At 41.6% G+C, this 13144-nt stretch overlaps 2 protein-coding genes across 2 annotated transcripts; both read right to left on the reverse strand.

The window, feature by feature from the left end:
- Nucleotides 1-758: 758 nt before the first annotated feature.
- On the reverse strand, nt 759-4926 carry LOC308679593 (troponin I, fast skeletal muscle-like). The gene is made up of 7 exons (XM_081347131.1): nt 4768-4926; nt 2934-3020; nt 2611-2647; nt 2383-2511; nt 1538-1627; nt 1277-1453; nt 759-1056 (listed from the first exon to the last, which is right to left on the reverse strand). Exons 2-7 carry the CDS (start codon nt 2939-2941, stop codon nt 967-969), a joined length of 531 nt encoding a protein of 176 aa, XP_081203257.1. The 5' UTR covers nt 2942-3020; nt 4768-4926; the 3' UTR covers nt 759-966.
- Nucleotides 4927-8075: 3149 nt separating this feature from the next.
- Nucleotides 8076-12776, reverse strand: LOC308704947 (uncharacterized protein; the record flags this gene model as incomplete). Its single annotated transcript, XM_081389675.1, has 4 exons — nt 8076-8330; nt 8548-9354; nt 11952-12140; nt 12246-12776. 4 exons carry the CDS (start codon nt 12774-12776, stop codon nt 8304-8306), a joined length of 1554 nt encoding a protein of 517 aa, XP_081245801.1. The 3' UTR covers nt 8076-8303.
- Nucleotides 12777-13144: the final 368 nt, after the last annotated feature.

Raw genomic sequence — 13144 nt, forward strand, 5'->3', positions numbered from 1 at the left:
GCCCTTAGTGGGGGAAAAACATATTTAAGTGACTTAGCATAGTTGTTGGTCCCAGACGGGTCTGAGTATTTCTGAAACTATTATCTACTGGGATTTTCACACACAACCATCTAGTGAGCGGCAGTTCTGTGGGCGAAGATCCTTGTTGATGCCAGAGGTCAGAGTTTAATGGCCAGACTAGTTAAAATTCGAACTGATAGAAAGGCAACTGTAAATAAAAAAACACTCATTACAACCAAAGTCTGCAGAAGAGCATCTCTGAACACAAAACATCAAAACATTGAAGCTGTTGCAGCAGCAGAAGACCACACTGGGTGCCACTCCTAAAAGATAAGAACAGAAAACTGAGGCTGCAATTCACATGGGCTCACCAAAATTGGGTAATAGAAGATGCACTGACAGGGCAAAAACAGTGCATGAATTTGGTCAGAATTTAGCGTAAACAACATGAAAACATGGATCCACCCTGCTTTGTATCAACGGTTTAGGCTGACCGTGGTGGTGAAATTTTATTGGCACACTTTGGGCCCCTTAGTACCCATGGAGTATTGTTTAAATGCCACAGCTACCTGAGTATTGTTGCTGACCATGTCCATCCCTTTATGACCACAGTGCACATCTTCTGATGGCTAATCAAAACCTCCTTCATGTATTACTTTTACCACCTGTAACATCACTTCACACAATAGAAAACATTATTTATTTGTTGAAATTGCAAAGGGGCAAAGTCAGATTATTTATTTATTTATTTATTTATTATCAATTTAAAGCCTCAGCTATAAAACCAACCGTCACATACATCAAAACCTCCTTCATGTATTACTTTTACCACCTGTAACATCACTTCACACAATAGAAAACATTACCACTTTTTATCTTTCATAACACTGAGGACCACAAGAATTAAGACAACCTAACCAAACAAATCATTGAATGGAAATGTAAAATTGTTGAAGAAAAACAGATTTAGGCCTCAGACTCAAACATCTTCTTCCTGCCACCCATACCAGCCTTATCCTCGATGTTCTTACGCCAGTCTCCCACTGCCTCCTTCTCCTGTAGCAGCAGATAAAGTACAACGTTTCAAAACTACAGTATAAGCCTTCTCATTTAAATCACTTTTTTCATAATTTTTAGCATACAGAATTTCAGATCATTATCTTCGACTGCATGTTTAACAACTGACTACCTTTGCTGTAAAAGTCTCCAAAAGAGTGTGAGTTATGCCCACATTTTATTGCACGTTTCTGTTAAAAGGCTATTACTGTGTGCTCACCTCCTCCTTGACCTCTTTCTTGACCTGTTTGAGGTTGGCTCTCAGGTCCAGAGACACTTTGTGTTTGGAGCCCAGCAGGGCCTGCAGCATGGCATCAGCAGACATACGCACTCTCTTCAGAACAGGTTTCTTGAATTTACCTTTCAGGTCCTGAACCTTTATCTTCAGATCATCAATCTCAAGTGATCAAGAAAAAAGTTTAAGTTTTAGAAGTTACAGAAGTTAAATTCCTATAAGTAGAACAGAACCATTAAGAAGTACCTCCTTGTTTGACTTGGCCACTTTGGTCTCCATGTCGTATCTTTGTTCATCAATGGCATCTATATGCTGTTGCAACGTCCTACACAGTTCCTTTACACAAAGACACATGCCGCAAAGATAAAAAAAGTCACAAATTTTCACACATGGCCTAGTCAACTGTACATTTGCACATCAAACAGCAATACCTGCAAATGAATAAGATGGTGTGCTTTTTAGGCCAATTCACAATGCACTGGCATTAGCACCGATTTCACCAAGTACAGAATTGAGTTATGTTCACTTGGTGACTGGTTGGTTGATTGGAATGTTGTTCCAGGATCAACAAAGATATTGATCCAAGAACAACATTCCAATCAACCAATCAGATTTTACAGCCAGGGTTAGGTGCTTCTACATCAGTGTTATTCACCTATCATTTCTCTCTGATTTTAGGGAAAACTTATGGCTAGGGTTAAGATTAAGTGTAGGGATTAAATGGTTAAGATTACATTTTTGGACAGGAAAGTTGTTCCAGGATCAAAAAAAAAATGTTGACCCAGGAAGGGGTCTAACTTAATAGACGCTTTGTCAGTTTTAGCCAAATCAGTGTGTTACACCTGTTGGCGTCTGTTGCCGTTGGTCGGCACTTGCTCAATTGCCGCTTGTTGGATCTTGTAAATTCTGAGAAGTAGCGCACTGTAATCTGGTGATTGTCAGTGTTGGTCGACACCTTTTTTACAGTCTATGGTCGACACCTGTTGGTGCAGTGTGAATTGGCATTTAGCCTGTATAAAACTGTTCTTAAGCATTATGTAATTCTATTACAGCTTGCATTTCTCTCTCTTTCTCTCTTTCTCTCTCTGTACCTGTAGATCCTGCATGCTTCCAGGCAGTGAGAGAGTAGGGCAGTTTTCTTCCATGTATCGCTGTTTTTCTTGCTCCTCCTCAGCTGCCTGTTCCTCCAAAAGCCCATGAGCGATCTGAAGCAACAAGCTCTGGAGCACAAAGACGAGAAGAAGCATAGACAGTAATTAACAAGAGAGTCACTGACAGTTCAAATAGCCCAGATCTCATGAAGAAAGAGATAGCCTTACCTTCAGATGTTGCCTACGGCTGGACGTCATCTTTTTCCTATCAGAATGCAAATTTCAGAGAGCACATAACATAGGCTACATCATTCAGCGACTGTGATGCGATGATTATAACAAACAGATGGAACTCCAAAAAAAGCATTGTACTTTTGATAATTGTATTATTTAGACATGTATGCTAGCTAGTATGTATAATAATAAATACAAAATGAGCTGATTGGAGCTTGGCACTAAATGTATTTTGAGAGTTCAGTGATCGAGGACGATGAGTTATATGATCATTTTCACAGCACACAAAGATCATGATGTTGTAACTCAGTACATACTCAGACATCTTGCCGGTCTCTTTATGGCGCTCCCTCAGAAGGTGAAGATGCCTGTGGGTGGCAGGAGGGGGTGTTGCAGTCTTCAATCTAATAGAAACAATTTATATTCAGTCACTGGCCCTGCAGCAGGTCTAAATTTGGCTTGGGGTAATGTGAAAGAGAGACGGCTGATGTACATGGGTGTGTGTCAAAACCCAAAGACGTGTTTGGTGTTTAAGGGTTTGAATTTGAGAAGCAGTTGTCTTGCGCTCTTGTTTTAGTGTTCCTTTGTTGGAACTAGGGGGTCTGCACCCAATTCAGAAGACGAGACAGCTGACAGACAACTTGCTGCCTCTTGTAGAATCTCCTCAGCCTCAACACCTAACAGCTGAAACCCTGCACAACTGTAAAAATACTCTGCTAGTCTAAAGAACTATATTAGTTCTGTACTTTTCCTGCCAAAAAAAGATTTTGAATTGGACAAGGACTGAGTTGGGACTGTTTTCTAAAATGAGTAGTGGTCTCCATACATGTCATCAGGTGTCTGAAGGTAATATGTAATATGTGGTGATACAATCTTAAAATAAAAGGTTCCAAAAGGGGGTTTAGAAGAACCATTTTTAGTTCCGCAAAACCTTTTAGTTAATAAAAGAAACTTTGGTAACACTTTCTATGAAGCCCATGCGTATAATGAATTATAGCTGTATTTATAAGTATTACTATTCTATAAATATATTTATAAAGATTATTTACATTAAGACCTATTTTTCATTATAAGAACAGTTATAGTTTTATAGTTTAGTTTATAGGTTTATTACATTTATATTATTTGTATAATTACATATAAGTCATGCATTTGCTTTTGCATTGTGCATGCTCATAATCCATTATACACCGATTTATAAATGATCAAATATTACATAGTTCCAGAGACACTTGTTTGCTGTACCAATTATGTCTTTAATGGCTAATGTTTTTATTAGAGGTCATGAATGGTCATTTTGATTTGTTAAAATCTGTTTCTCCTCAGCCATATGCATATTGCTTTTAGCAGTTTTATATATAATTTTTTTCCCCCATTATTTTATTACAGTAATTATTGTTCATTAGTAACATTTCCAAATAAACAACTTAAAATGTACAATTAGCACATCTTCATGATTTCTTAACATTTGCTTTAGGAAAATTGCTTCCAATGTTTTCACTTAACTTAAAGTCATCAATGATGTATTTATAACTGTATTATCACTCACAATAAGTATTTATAAGAACACAACACGGCTATTAATAACAATATATTAACTTATTTGACAGAAATAAATCTGAATTACTAAAAGTCATTGTAACTGTAATATAATAACATTATAGCAATGCAGGTTACATCTATATAAATACATTCATGGAACTATAAGACTGGCTAAATAATACTTATAAATCAGTGTATAATGGATTATGAGCATGTGCATTGAAAAACCAAATACATGACTTATTAGTAATAAAGCATGCTGAATGTACTGCAAAAAATGCTGATAAACTAAGACAGGAAATAGCTAACTTTCAGCATGTGCTTAATTATATAAATCAGAGGTCTACTAAACATTTTTGAGCATTTGACATTACAATGCATTAAACAGTTAAAACTGGCCAAAATTGATTACAAAGAACACATCAAAACATATTCATAACCTCTACAATAACAAAAACAGCATAATACGTAATAGCGTATTTTTGAGCTTATTGATCTGATTTCTTGGCTGTGTGGCTGCTCAGCACAAGTGAGTTGTTCTGAAGGTCTTTGGCATGCTCAAATGTTAGAGTGCAAACCCTAAAGATGGGCAGAATAATAGAGACTCACCTTACAGTGCGCAGCAGAACCTTTAAATGAAATTAGAGGGAAAGAGTGGCAGCAAGTTGAGTTTATATAGGCTTTCCATACAGCTTCTCCATTCTCTTTAAGGAAGCAAATCTTTCCTTAAGCCAATGGGACTCTCTCCTCCCTTCCCCCACAACACACACACACACACACACACACACACACACACACACACACACACACACACACACACACACACACACACACACACACACACACACACACACACACACACACACACACACACATTTGTTTTTCTATAGTTCTGTGGATGTTCTATTGAGTTGTATTGTTTTTACATTGAGCTAATTATACTTTCTACCCTCTTACATAACCTAACTATCATAAATATTTCTGCATTTTGGGATTTTAATTAAAAATAATTTTGTATGACGGGTCTCCACAATAGGTGATTTCAGTTTTATCTGCCCTTTTGGGGACATTTGGTCCCAACAAACCAACTTGGTGTACAACTCTACTTGATGTAGAGTATAACCTGACCTACAAACACACAGCTTTCACTAAATCATGTCTCACCCTGAAACAAGCAGAGAAATATAACTCTTTCACTTATAGGCCTTTATTGTATGTGTAATAACTGAGAGAAATTAAGAATGAGATTGATTCTTGTATCACTGAAATCTGTGCCTTTTCTCACCTGTTGTGCTCTCTATAGCAACAGTGTTCAGCAGTAAAACAGGTGGCAACTCCAACTGTATTACAAGAATATCACATTCTGCATCACATACTGCATATAAACCTCACAAGTGCTTTGTAAATGTCATTATGATACACTTATATAAAAAACTTGGCATGTTGGCATGTCTGTTGGACAATATTTTATAGTTAGAGTCTTCAAAATTTTTACTTACCGTGAAACTTTGCAGAAACATACATAGATCTATTTATAGTGTTAACTATTAGACCACTTCCATTAGTCTTTAGACTTTAGTTCATTAGAACCATTTGTCTTAAGAAGCCTTTATTAGCAGGTCAACATCACAGAGCAAAACTGAGCTTTTTTTTTTCATCAGTCATTTGCTGCATTCTTATCTAAAAAAATGTTGGTTAATATAGTTTTAAGTTATGGCATACTAAAAAAATTGTTTGCCGTCGGATTCTGTTTCCCCCATGTTTCTTACAAAATTAGGTTCTTATATTTACAAAACTGATCGTGTAAAGTTACTTTTCCTTTACTTTTCCACTTTTTCGTCACTATGCTGTTCTTCGTGCAAAGAAGCTAGCTAAACTCAGCGGATAAAACACTGACACAATGAGGAATAATAATATTCGCAATAACATATCGTTTTACTAAATGAAGTAAACCGAATTTCTTCATGTATCTTTGTACATAAACCTCATTGCTTAACTGTCTACTCTCTGCTGTCTCAGACAACGACATCACTTCTTGTCGGCCACCGTAACTTCTGCTGGTTGCAATTCGCAACCTCACCACTAGACGCCGCTAAAAAAATGCAGAATTTTGCTCAATGTTATTTTGTCCCAAAATGCATATGACTTTTATTTTCAGTGGGGCACAAGGAGATGCAAGGCAGAAAGTTAAGAGACTGACATCCTCAGTCACAATTTACTATTATCGTTTTTCTATAAAAAATAATAATAATAATGGTGAATTAGACTTTGTGTTCCACAAAATAAAGACATATTGAGTAGAATGTGTATTAAGAAAGTTTACCCTTGAAAATAGAGGACAGAAGAATATAGCAGATACATTGGTTTGCCTTGGCAATTAAAATGTAAGTTCCTTGCTCTTGTAATATCAGGGATGTAAATATGTAACCCACATTTTTCACATTTTCCACAACTCATTGGATCTACACAAATCATGCAAATGATCTATTCTGGATTCAAAACAGTGATTTTTACTTAAAGGTAACAAGTTTACAACCCTGAATATTCAGCTGATTGTGTCCGTTTGTTATATTTGCATACAGTTCATCTACAGTTCAAGCATATTTATTATACTATTGCTTATTAATTAAAAGTTTATCTATAGTCTAATCTAATCATACTTTTTTCCAAGCACATTTTATCAATTCAAAACCTAATCATTCTTAATAACTACCATTAATTTTGTATATAATCATCTATAAGTGATATATAATTGTTAATGAGGACACCTTTATTCAGGTGTGCTTAATTATTAAACAGGTTTTCTTTGACAGATAAAATGGGCCAAAAAAAAAAAAAATAGATTTATGCTGAAAAGTCATTATTAAATGCCCATGAGAAAAAAATGAAACTGACCGACCATTGGACAAGAAATGCTGATTGGGTCAACAGGGTCCAGCCCTAGTTAATTATTAAATATCACTTGATTATACAGTACAAGTCAAAAGTTTAGAAACTTTACTATTATTAATGTTTTTTAAAAGAAGTCTCTTCTGCTCATCAATGCTGTATTTATTTGATCAAAAATACAGAAAAAAACAGTAATATTGTGAAATATAATTACAATTTAAAATAATGGTTTTCTATTTTAATATACTTTAAAATATAATTTAATCCTGTGATGCAAAGCTGAATTTTCAGCATCATTACTCATGATATAATATTATACACAGGAATAAATTATATTTTACTATATATTCACATAGAAACAGCTGTTTTACATTATAATATCACAATATTAAAAAACATTTTTGTCTGTATTCTTTTATCAAATAAATGCAAGTTTGATGAGCAGAAGAGACTTCTTTTGTATTGATTATATACAAAATAAATAGTAGTTATTACTATTAATAATAATAAGATTGATGTGGTTTGGCATTGATAAAACGTGCTTGAAAAAAACATGATCAGAATATCGACTCAAATTATGCATACACTGTATTATATCTACTATTATTGAAGCAAAACAGAGTCCCTATAACAGTGCAATTTGTAGATGTTAAGACTTCGAGAAAATGTTTTAGGAGTTGCAAACTCGTAGTTTTTTTCCTTTCTCTCTCACAAACACAACACATCAGTTACACCTTTTTAAATTCTTCATTGCAGGTATACACAAATCCTATTCTACAAATTACGAAACTCATAGGGTCATATTTTTGTTGAGAACAGTAACATTTGGCCAATCATGCATATTTCCTTGTGTATGATTTTGTAAATCATCTGTACTGTTTGGCTATTCTCATGTGGTAACTAAACTAGCTAGCACTTATTGTTTAATTACCAAGTCGATTTCAGTTAGCTGTGGTAGGCTATTGTCACGTAAAATAAGGACAGAAGATGCAAATGCAAGAATAAGGTTTATTGAATGAACACGTAGTCAGAGATATAAAGCACACAGTAGATGGTCCCTGGTAGCGCAGGATGGCAGATGGGCAACCCGGATCCCGTGGTGTAAACAGGTGAGAAGATATCCTTGAAGACGATGACAGGAACACCAAACGAGTCCGCAGAGTGAAGAGACGAAACAGGATCCACAGAAGACGACAGGCAGAACGAACTCGACAGGAACACCACACCGGGAATCAGGAACACCAAACGAAGACTCACTACACAAGGGAAAATCCCACAACGATCTGACAAACACAAGACGAAAGACCATGAGCTTAAATAGAGATCGCTGATCAGAATCAGCTGGCGCTGATGACAATCAGCGGCTGATCAGCGACCACGCCCACACACACACACACACACACAACACAAACACAGCGCGAGAAGGAGTCAGTGAATTCATGAACCGTGACATTACCCCTCCCCCTAGGAGCGCCCCCTGGCGCTCCCAGGAGGACCTACCTGTTGATTGTAATCATCAATAAGGGAGTGATCCAGAATGTCTCTCGCAGGAACCCAACTTCTCTCCTCAGGACCGTAACCTTCCCAGTCCACCAGATACTGAAATCCGCGTCCCCTCCTTCTCGAGTCCAGAATACGTTTTACCGAATATGTAGGTTCCCCATCTACGAGTCGCGGCGGTGGGGGAACCGGGACTGGCGGATTAAGATGAGAACGAAAAACAGGCTTTAATTTGGAGACATGAAAGGCGGGATGAATTCTCCTGTACGCTGGAGGAAGTTTGAGGCGGACTGTCACCGGACTAATGATTTTGGTGACAGTGAATGGGCCAATGAATTTAGGAGCAAGTTTATTAGAGACGGAGCGGAGCGGAATATTTCTAGTAGAAAGCCACACTCTTTGACCCACGACGTATACGGGAGGCCTAGACCGGTGGCGATCGGCTTTGGCCTTGGTGCGTGCCCTCACCTGGAGCAGAGTCTCACGGGCTCCGGTCCATGTGTGGACGCACCTCTGGACGAAGGCGTGAGCGGAGGGGACCGCGACTTCGGATTCCAGGCTAGAAAAAACTGGTGGCTGGTACCCTAAGCTACACTGAAACGGAGATAGGCCCGTGGATGACACTGGTAACGAGTTATGGGCGTACTCCACCAATGACAGTTGCTGACTCCAGGAGGAAGGATTCTTGGACACCAAACATCGCAACACTCTCTCAAGATCTTGGTTGGCCCTCTCGGTTTGCCCATTGCTTTGGGGATGGTAACCCGAAGACAGACTGACAGTCGCACCCAGTAATCTACAAAATTCCTGCCAAAATTTGGACACAAATTGGGACCCTCTGTCAGAAACCACATCAGTCGGGAGGCCATGTAACCGAAAGACGTGATCTATGACAGCCACCGCTGTCTCCTTGGCTGAAGGTAATTTGGGCAAGGGGATGAAATGAGCCGCCTTCGAGAACCGGTCCACTACGGTCAAAACGACCGTCTTACCCTGGGAGGGTGGGAGGGCGGTTATAAAATCTAGCGCTATATGGGACCAGGGTCTCGAAGGGACAGACAGCGGTTGGAGTAATCCCTCTGGGGGTCGATTGGAAGTCTTACCAGTGGCACAAACCGAGCAAGCCAAAACAAAACTCCGAATGTCACGAGCCATTAATGGCCACCAGAATCGTTGCTTGACCAAAAAGCTGGTGCGATTAACACCTGGATGACATGCTACACTGGAACAGTGACCCCATCGAATAACGTCGGACCGAACCCCCTCTGGCACAAATAAACGACTCGGTGGGCAACCGGGCGGAGGCATTACCCCTTCTAAGGCCGTCTTGACCTTCGATTCGACCTCCCATGTGAGTGTGGAGATAACTACTTTCTCAGGTAAAATACACTCGGGAGTCACCGGGCGTTCGGATGGATCAAAAATACGAGATAAAGAGTCGGGTTTGATGTTCTTGGAACCCGGGCGGTACGATAGAACAAAGTCAAAACGTCCGAAAAAAAGTGCCCATCGAGCCTGCCTGGAGTTGAGTCTTTTGGCAGATCTAATATATTCCAGGTTCTTATGATCGGTCCAAACGATAAAAGGTACCCCCGAACCCTCTAACCAATGGCGCCACTCCTCCAGTGCTAACTTGACTGCCAACAACTCTCTGTTACCAATGTCATAGTTACGTTCGGCAGGAGATAAACGATGGGACAAAAACGCGCAAGGGTGCATCTTGTCATCTGAGGAAGAACGTTGGGATAGAACTGCACCTACCCCCACCTCTGACGCGTCGACCTCCACCACGAACTGACGTGAAGGATCAGGGGCAATCAGGATGGGAGCAGAACTGAAGCGGCTCTTGAGGTTAGCGAATACAGCCTCGGCTGTATCGGACCACCTGAACATCATTCTGGGGGAGGTCAAGGCAGTCAGAGGTGCGGCTAGTTGGCTGAAATTGCGAATAAAACGCCGATAGAAATTGGCAAACCCCAGAAACCTCTGTAGGGCCTTACGGGAATCTGGACTTGGCCAATCCATCACAGCCTTAACCTTGTCAGGGTCCATGCGTATTCCCTCAGATGAGATGATGTAGCCTAAGAAAGGAACAGACTGTGCATGAAAAGCGCATTTCTCCGCCTTGACAAAAAGCCCATTCTCTAGCAACCTCTGAAGCACTCGTCTGACGTGCTGAACGTGTTCCTGGAGAGAAGATGAAAAAATCAATATGTCATCCAGGTAAACATATATGAACTGGTCAACCATATCTCTCAGCACGTCATTGACGAGTGCCTGGAAAACTGCTGGGGAGTTGGACAGCCCGAAGGGCATGACCAAATATTCAAAATGGCCCCTGGGGGTGTTAAAAGCAGTTTTCCATTCATCCCCCTTCCTGATGCGAACCAAATGATATGCATTGCGTAAGTCCAACTTTGTGAAGACAGAGGCTCCCTGCAACCGCTCGAAGGCTGAAGACATCAACGGCAAAGGATAAGTATTCTTTACCGTGATGTTGTTCAACCCTCGGTAATCAATACACGGTCGCAGAGATCCATCTTTCTTACCAACAAAGAAGAACCCCGCCCCCGCCGGAGAAGAGGAAGGGCGAATGAATTCAGAGGCTAAAGAATCAGAAATGTATTTCTCCATGGCCTCCCTCTCCGGAACAGAAAGAGAGTATAACTTGCCCTTAGGCGGAGACGTACCTGGTATAAGATCTATAGCACAGTCATAGGGACGATGCGGAGGAAGAGAAGCAGCCCGAGACTTACTGAACACTTCCTTCAGGTCGAGGTACTCCGCGGGCACGTTAGACAAATTCACTGACTCCTCCTGCAAAACAGAACTAGACACCGAAGAACAAGCAGACATTAAACAAGACGCATAACACTTAGTGCTCCACGCAGACACAGAATTGTGGCCCCAGTCAACCCTGGGATTGTGCTGGGTGAGCCAGGGATGACCGAGGACCACCGGAGCATGAGGAGAGTCCAGGAGTAGAAATGACAGTTCTTCAGTGTGGTTGCCTGAGGTTATGAGTGTCAATGAATCAGTGGTGAATGAAATGACAGGTAGTTCTTGTCCGTTGAGTGCATTGACAGAAATCGGGTTAGTGAGTGGTATGATGGGAATCTGCAGCTTACGTGCTAATGACAAGTCCATGAAATTTCCCTCGGCCCCAGAATCCAGAAGTGCATGACCGTTGTAATACCGGGTTGCCCATTGCAGTCTCACCGGGAGGAGGGTGGAGGAGGTCTTGCTGGTGGAGATCCCGCCCGACAGTAGCCTCCTGCTTACTGCCGAGCTCGATCTTTTACGGGGCAGGTGTTGATGAAATGTCCAGTTCCGCCGCAGTAAAGGCACAAGCCCCGGGATCTCCGTCGTTCTCTCTCCTCCCGGGAGAGCCGAGCTCTACCCACCTGCATGGGCTCGTGATCGAAGGTTGGACTGACCGTATCGCTGCCACTGGCTCGAAGTGCTGGAAAGGCCTCTGGAACCAAGGTCCTGCGGGAATGTTGTTCCACTCGCTGCAGTCGAGCATCCACCCGCAGGGCCAACTCGATAAGTCCATTAAGATCCTTAGGGAGATCCAGGGCGTAAATTTCTCCCTGGATACGGTCAGCCAGCCCATGCAGGAATCTATCCCACTGCGCCTCCTCGTTCCAGTTACACTCCGCGGCGAGGGTGCGGAACTCGATCGAGTAGTCGGTAACCGATAGGTCTCCCTGGCGAAGATCAGCTAGTTGACGTGCAGCTTCCCTTCCGGCCACCGCTCGATCAAACACCCTCCTCATCTCAGCCGCGAGTGACTGGAACGAGGAACAGCATGGATCCTTATTTTCCCACACCGCCGTCCCCCACTGTGATGCACGTCCAGACAGTAGAGTGAGAACCAGAGCCACCTTGGCTTCCTCTGAAGCGAAAGTCTGCGGTTGCAGATCAAAAAACAGAGAACACTTGGTTAGAAATGCTCTACACAGTTGTGGTTCACCATTGTACCTCTCAGGTGCAGGTAATCTAGGCTCCGGTGGATGGTTAATCTGCGGCGGCGGGGGTGGCGTTGGCGGTGTGGGCGGCGCAGTGGGAGGCGTAAGATCTTGAATACGCTGGGTGAGCTCGGACACCTGCGCTACCAAGGCTTGAACCGCGCGTCCAGTCAGGTTCAAGTTCTCCTCCTGCTGGTCCATCCTCGTAGCGCTCCTGGACAGGAATTCAGCCAGGTCAGAGTCTCTTGCTGCATCCATGAGGTCAGATCGTTCTGTCACGTAAAATAAGGACAGAAGATGCAAATGCAAGAATAAGGTTTATTGAATGAACACGTAGTCAGAGATATAAAGCACACAGTAGATGGTCCCTGGTAGCGCAGGATGGCAGATGGGCAACCCGGATCCCGTGGTGTAAACAGGTGAGAAGATATCCTTGAAGACGATGACAGGAACACCAAACGAGTCCGCAGAGTGAAGAGACGAAACAGGATCCACAGAAGACGACAGGCAGAACGAACTCGACAGGAACACCACACCGGGAATCAGGAACACCAAACGAAGACTCACTACACAAGGGAAAATCCCACAACGATCTGACAAACACAAGACGAAAGACCATGAGCTTA

The sequence above is a fragment of the Scardinius erythrophthalmus genome (genome assembly GCF_964197995.2).
Source record: "Scardinius erythrophthalmus genome assembly, chromosome: 2".
In the NCBI taxonomy this organism is placed as follows: Eukaryota; Metazoa; Chordata; class Actinopteri; order Cypriniformes; family Leuciscidae; genus Scardinius; species Scardinius erythrophthalmus.

Bases quoted from the DNA above. Each gene is read 5' to 3' on its own strand.
- LOC308679593 (XM_081347131.1), bottom strand. The intron at 2,512-2,610 runs GTAAGGCTATCT...TTTGTGCTCCAG, and splicing joins GCCGTAGGCAACATCTGAAG to AGCTTGTTGCTTCAGATCGC. The intron at 1,628-2,382 runs GTACAGAGAGAG...CTTTGTGTAAAG, and splicing joins GAAGCATGCAGGATCTACAG to GAACTGTGTAGGACGTTGCA.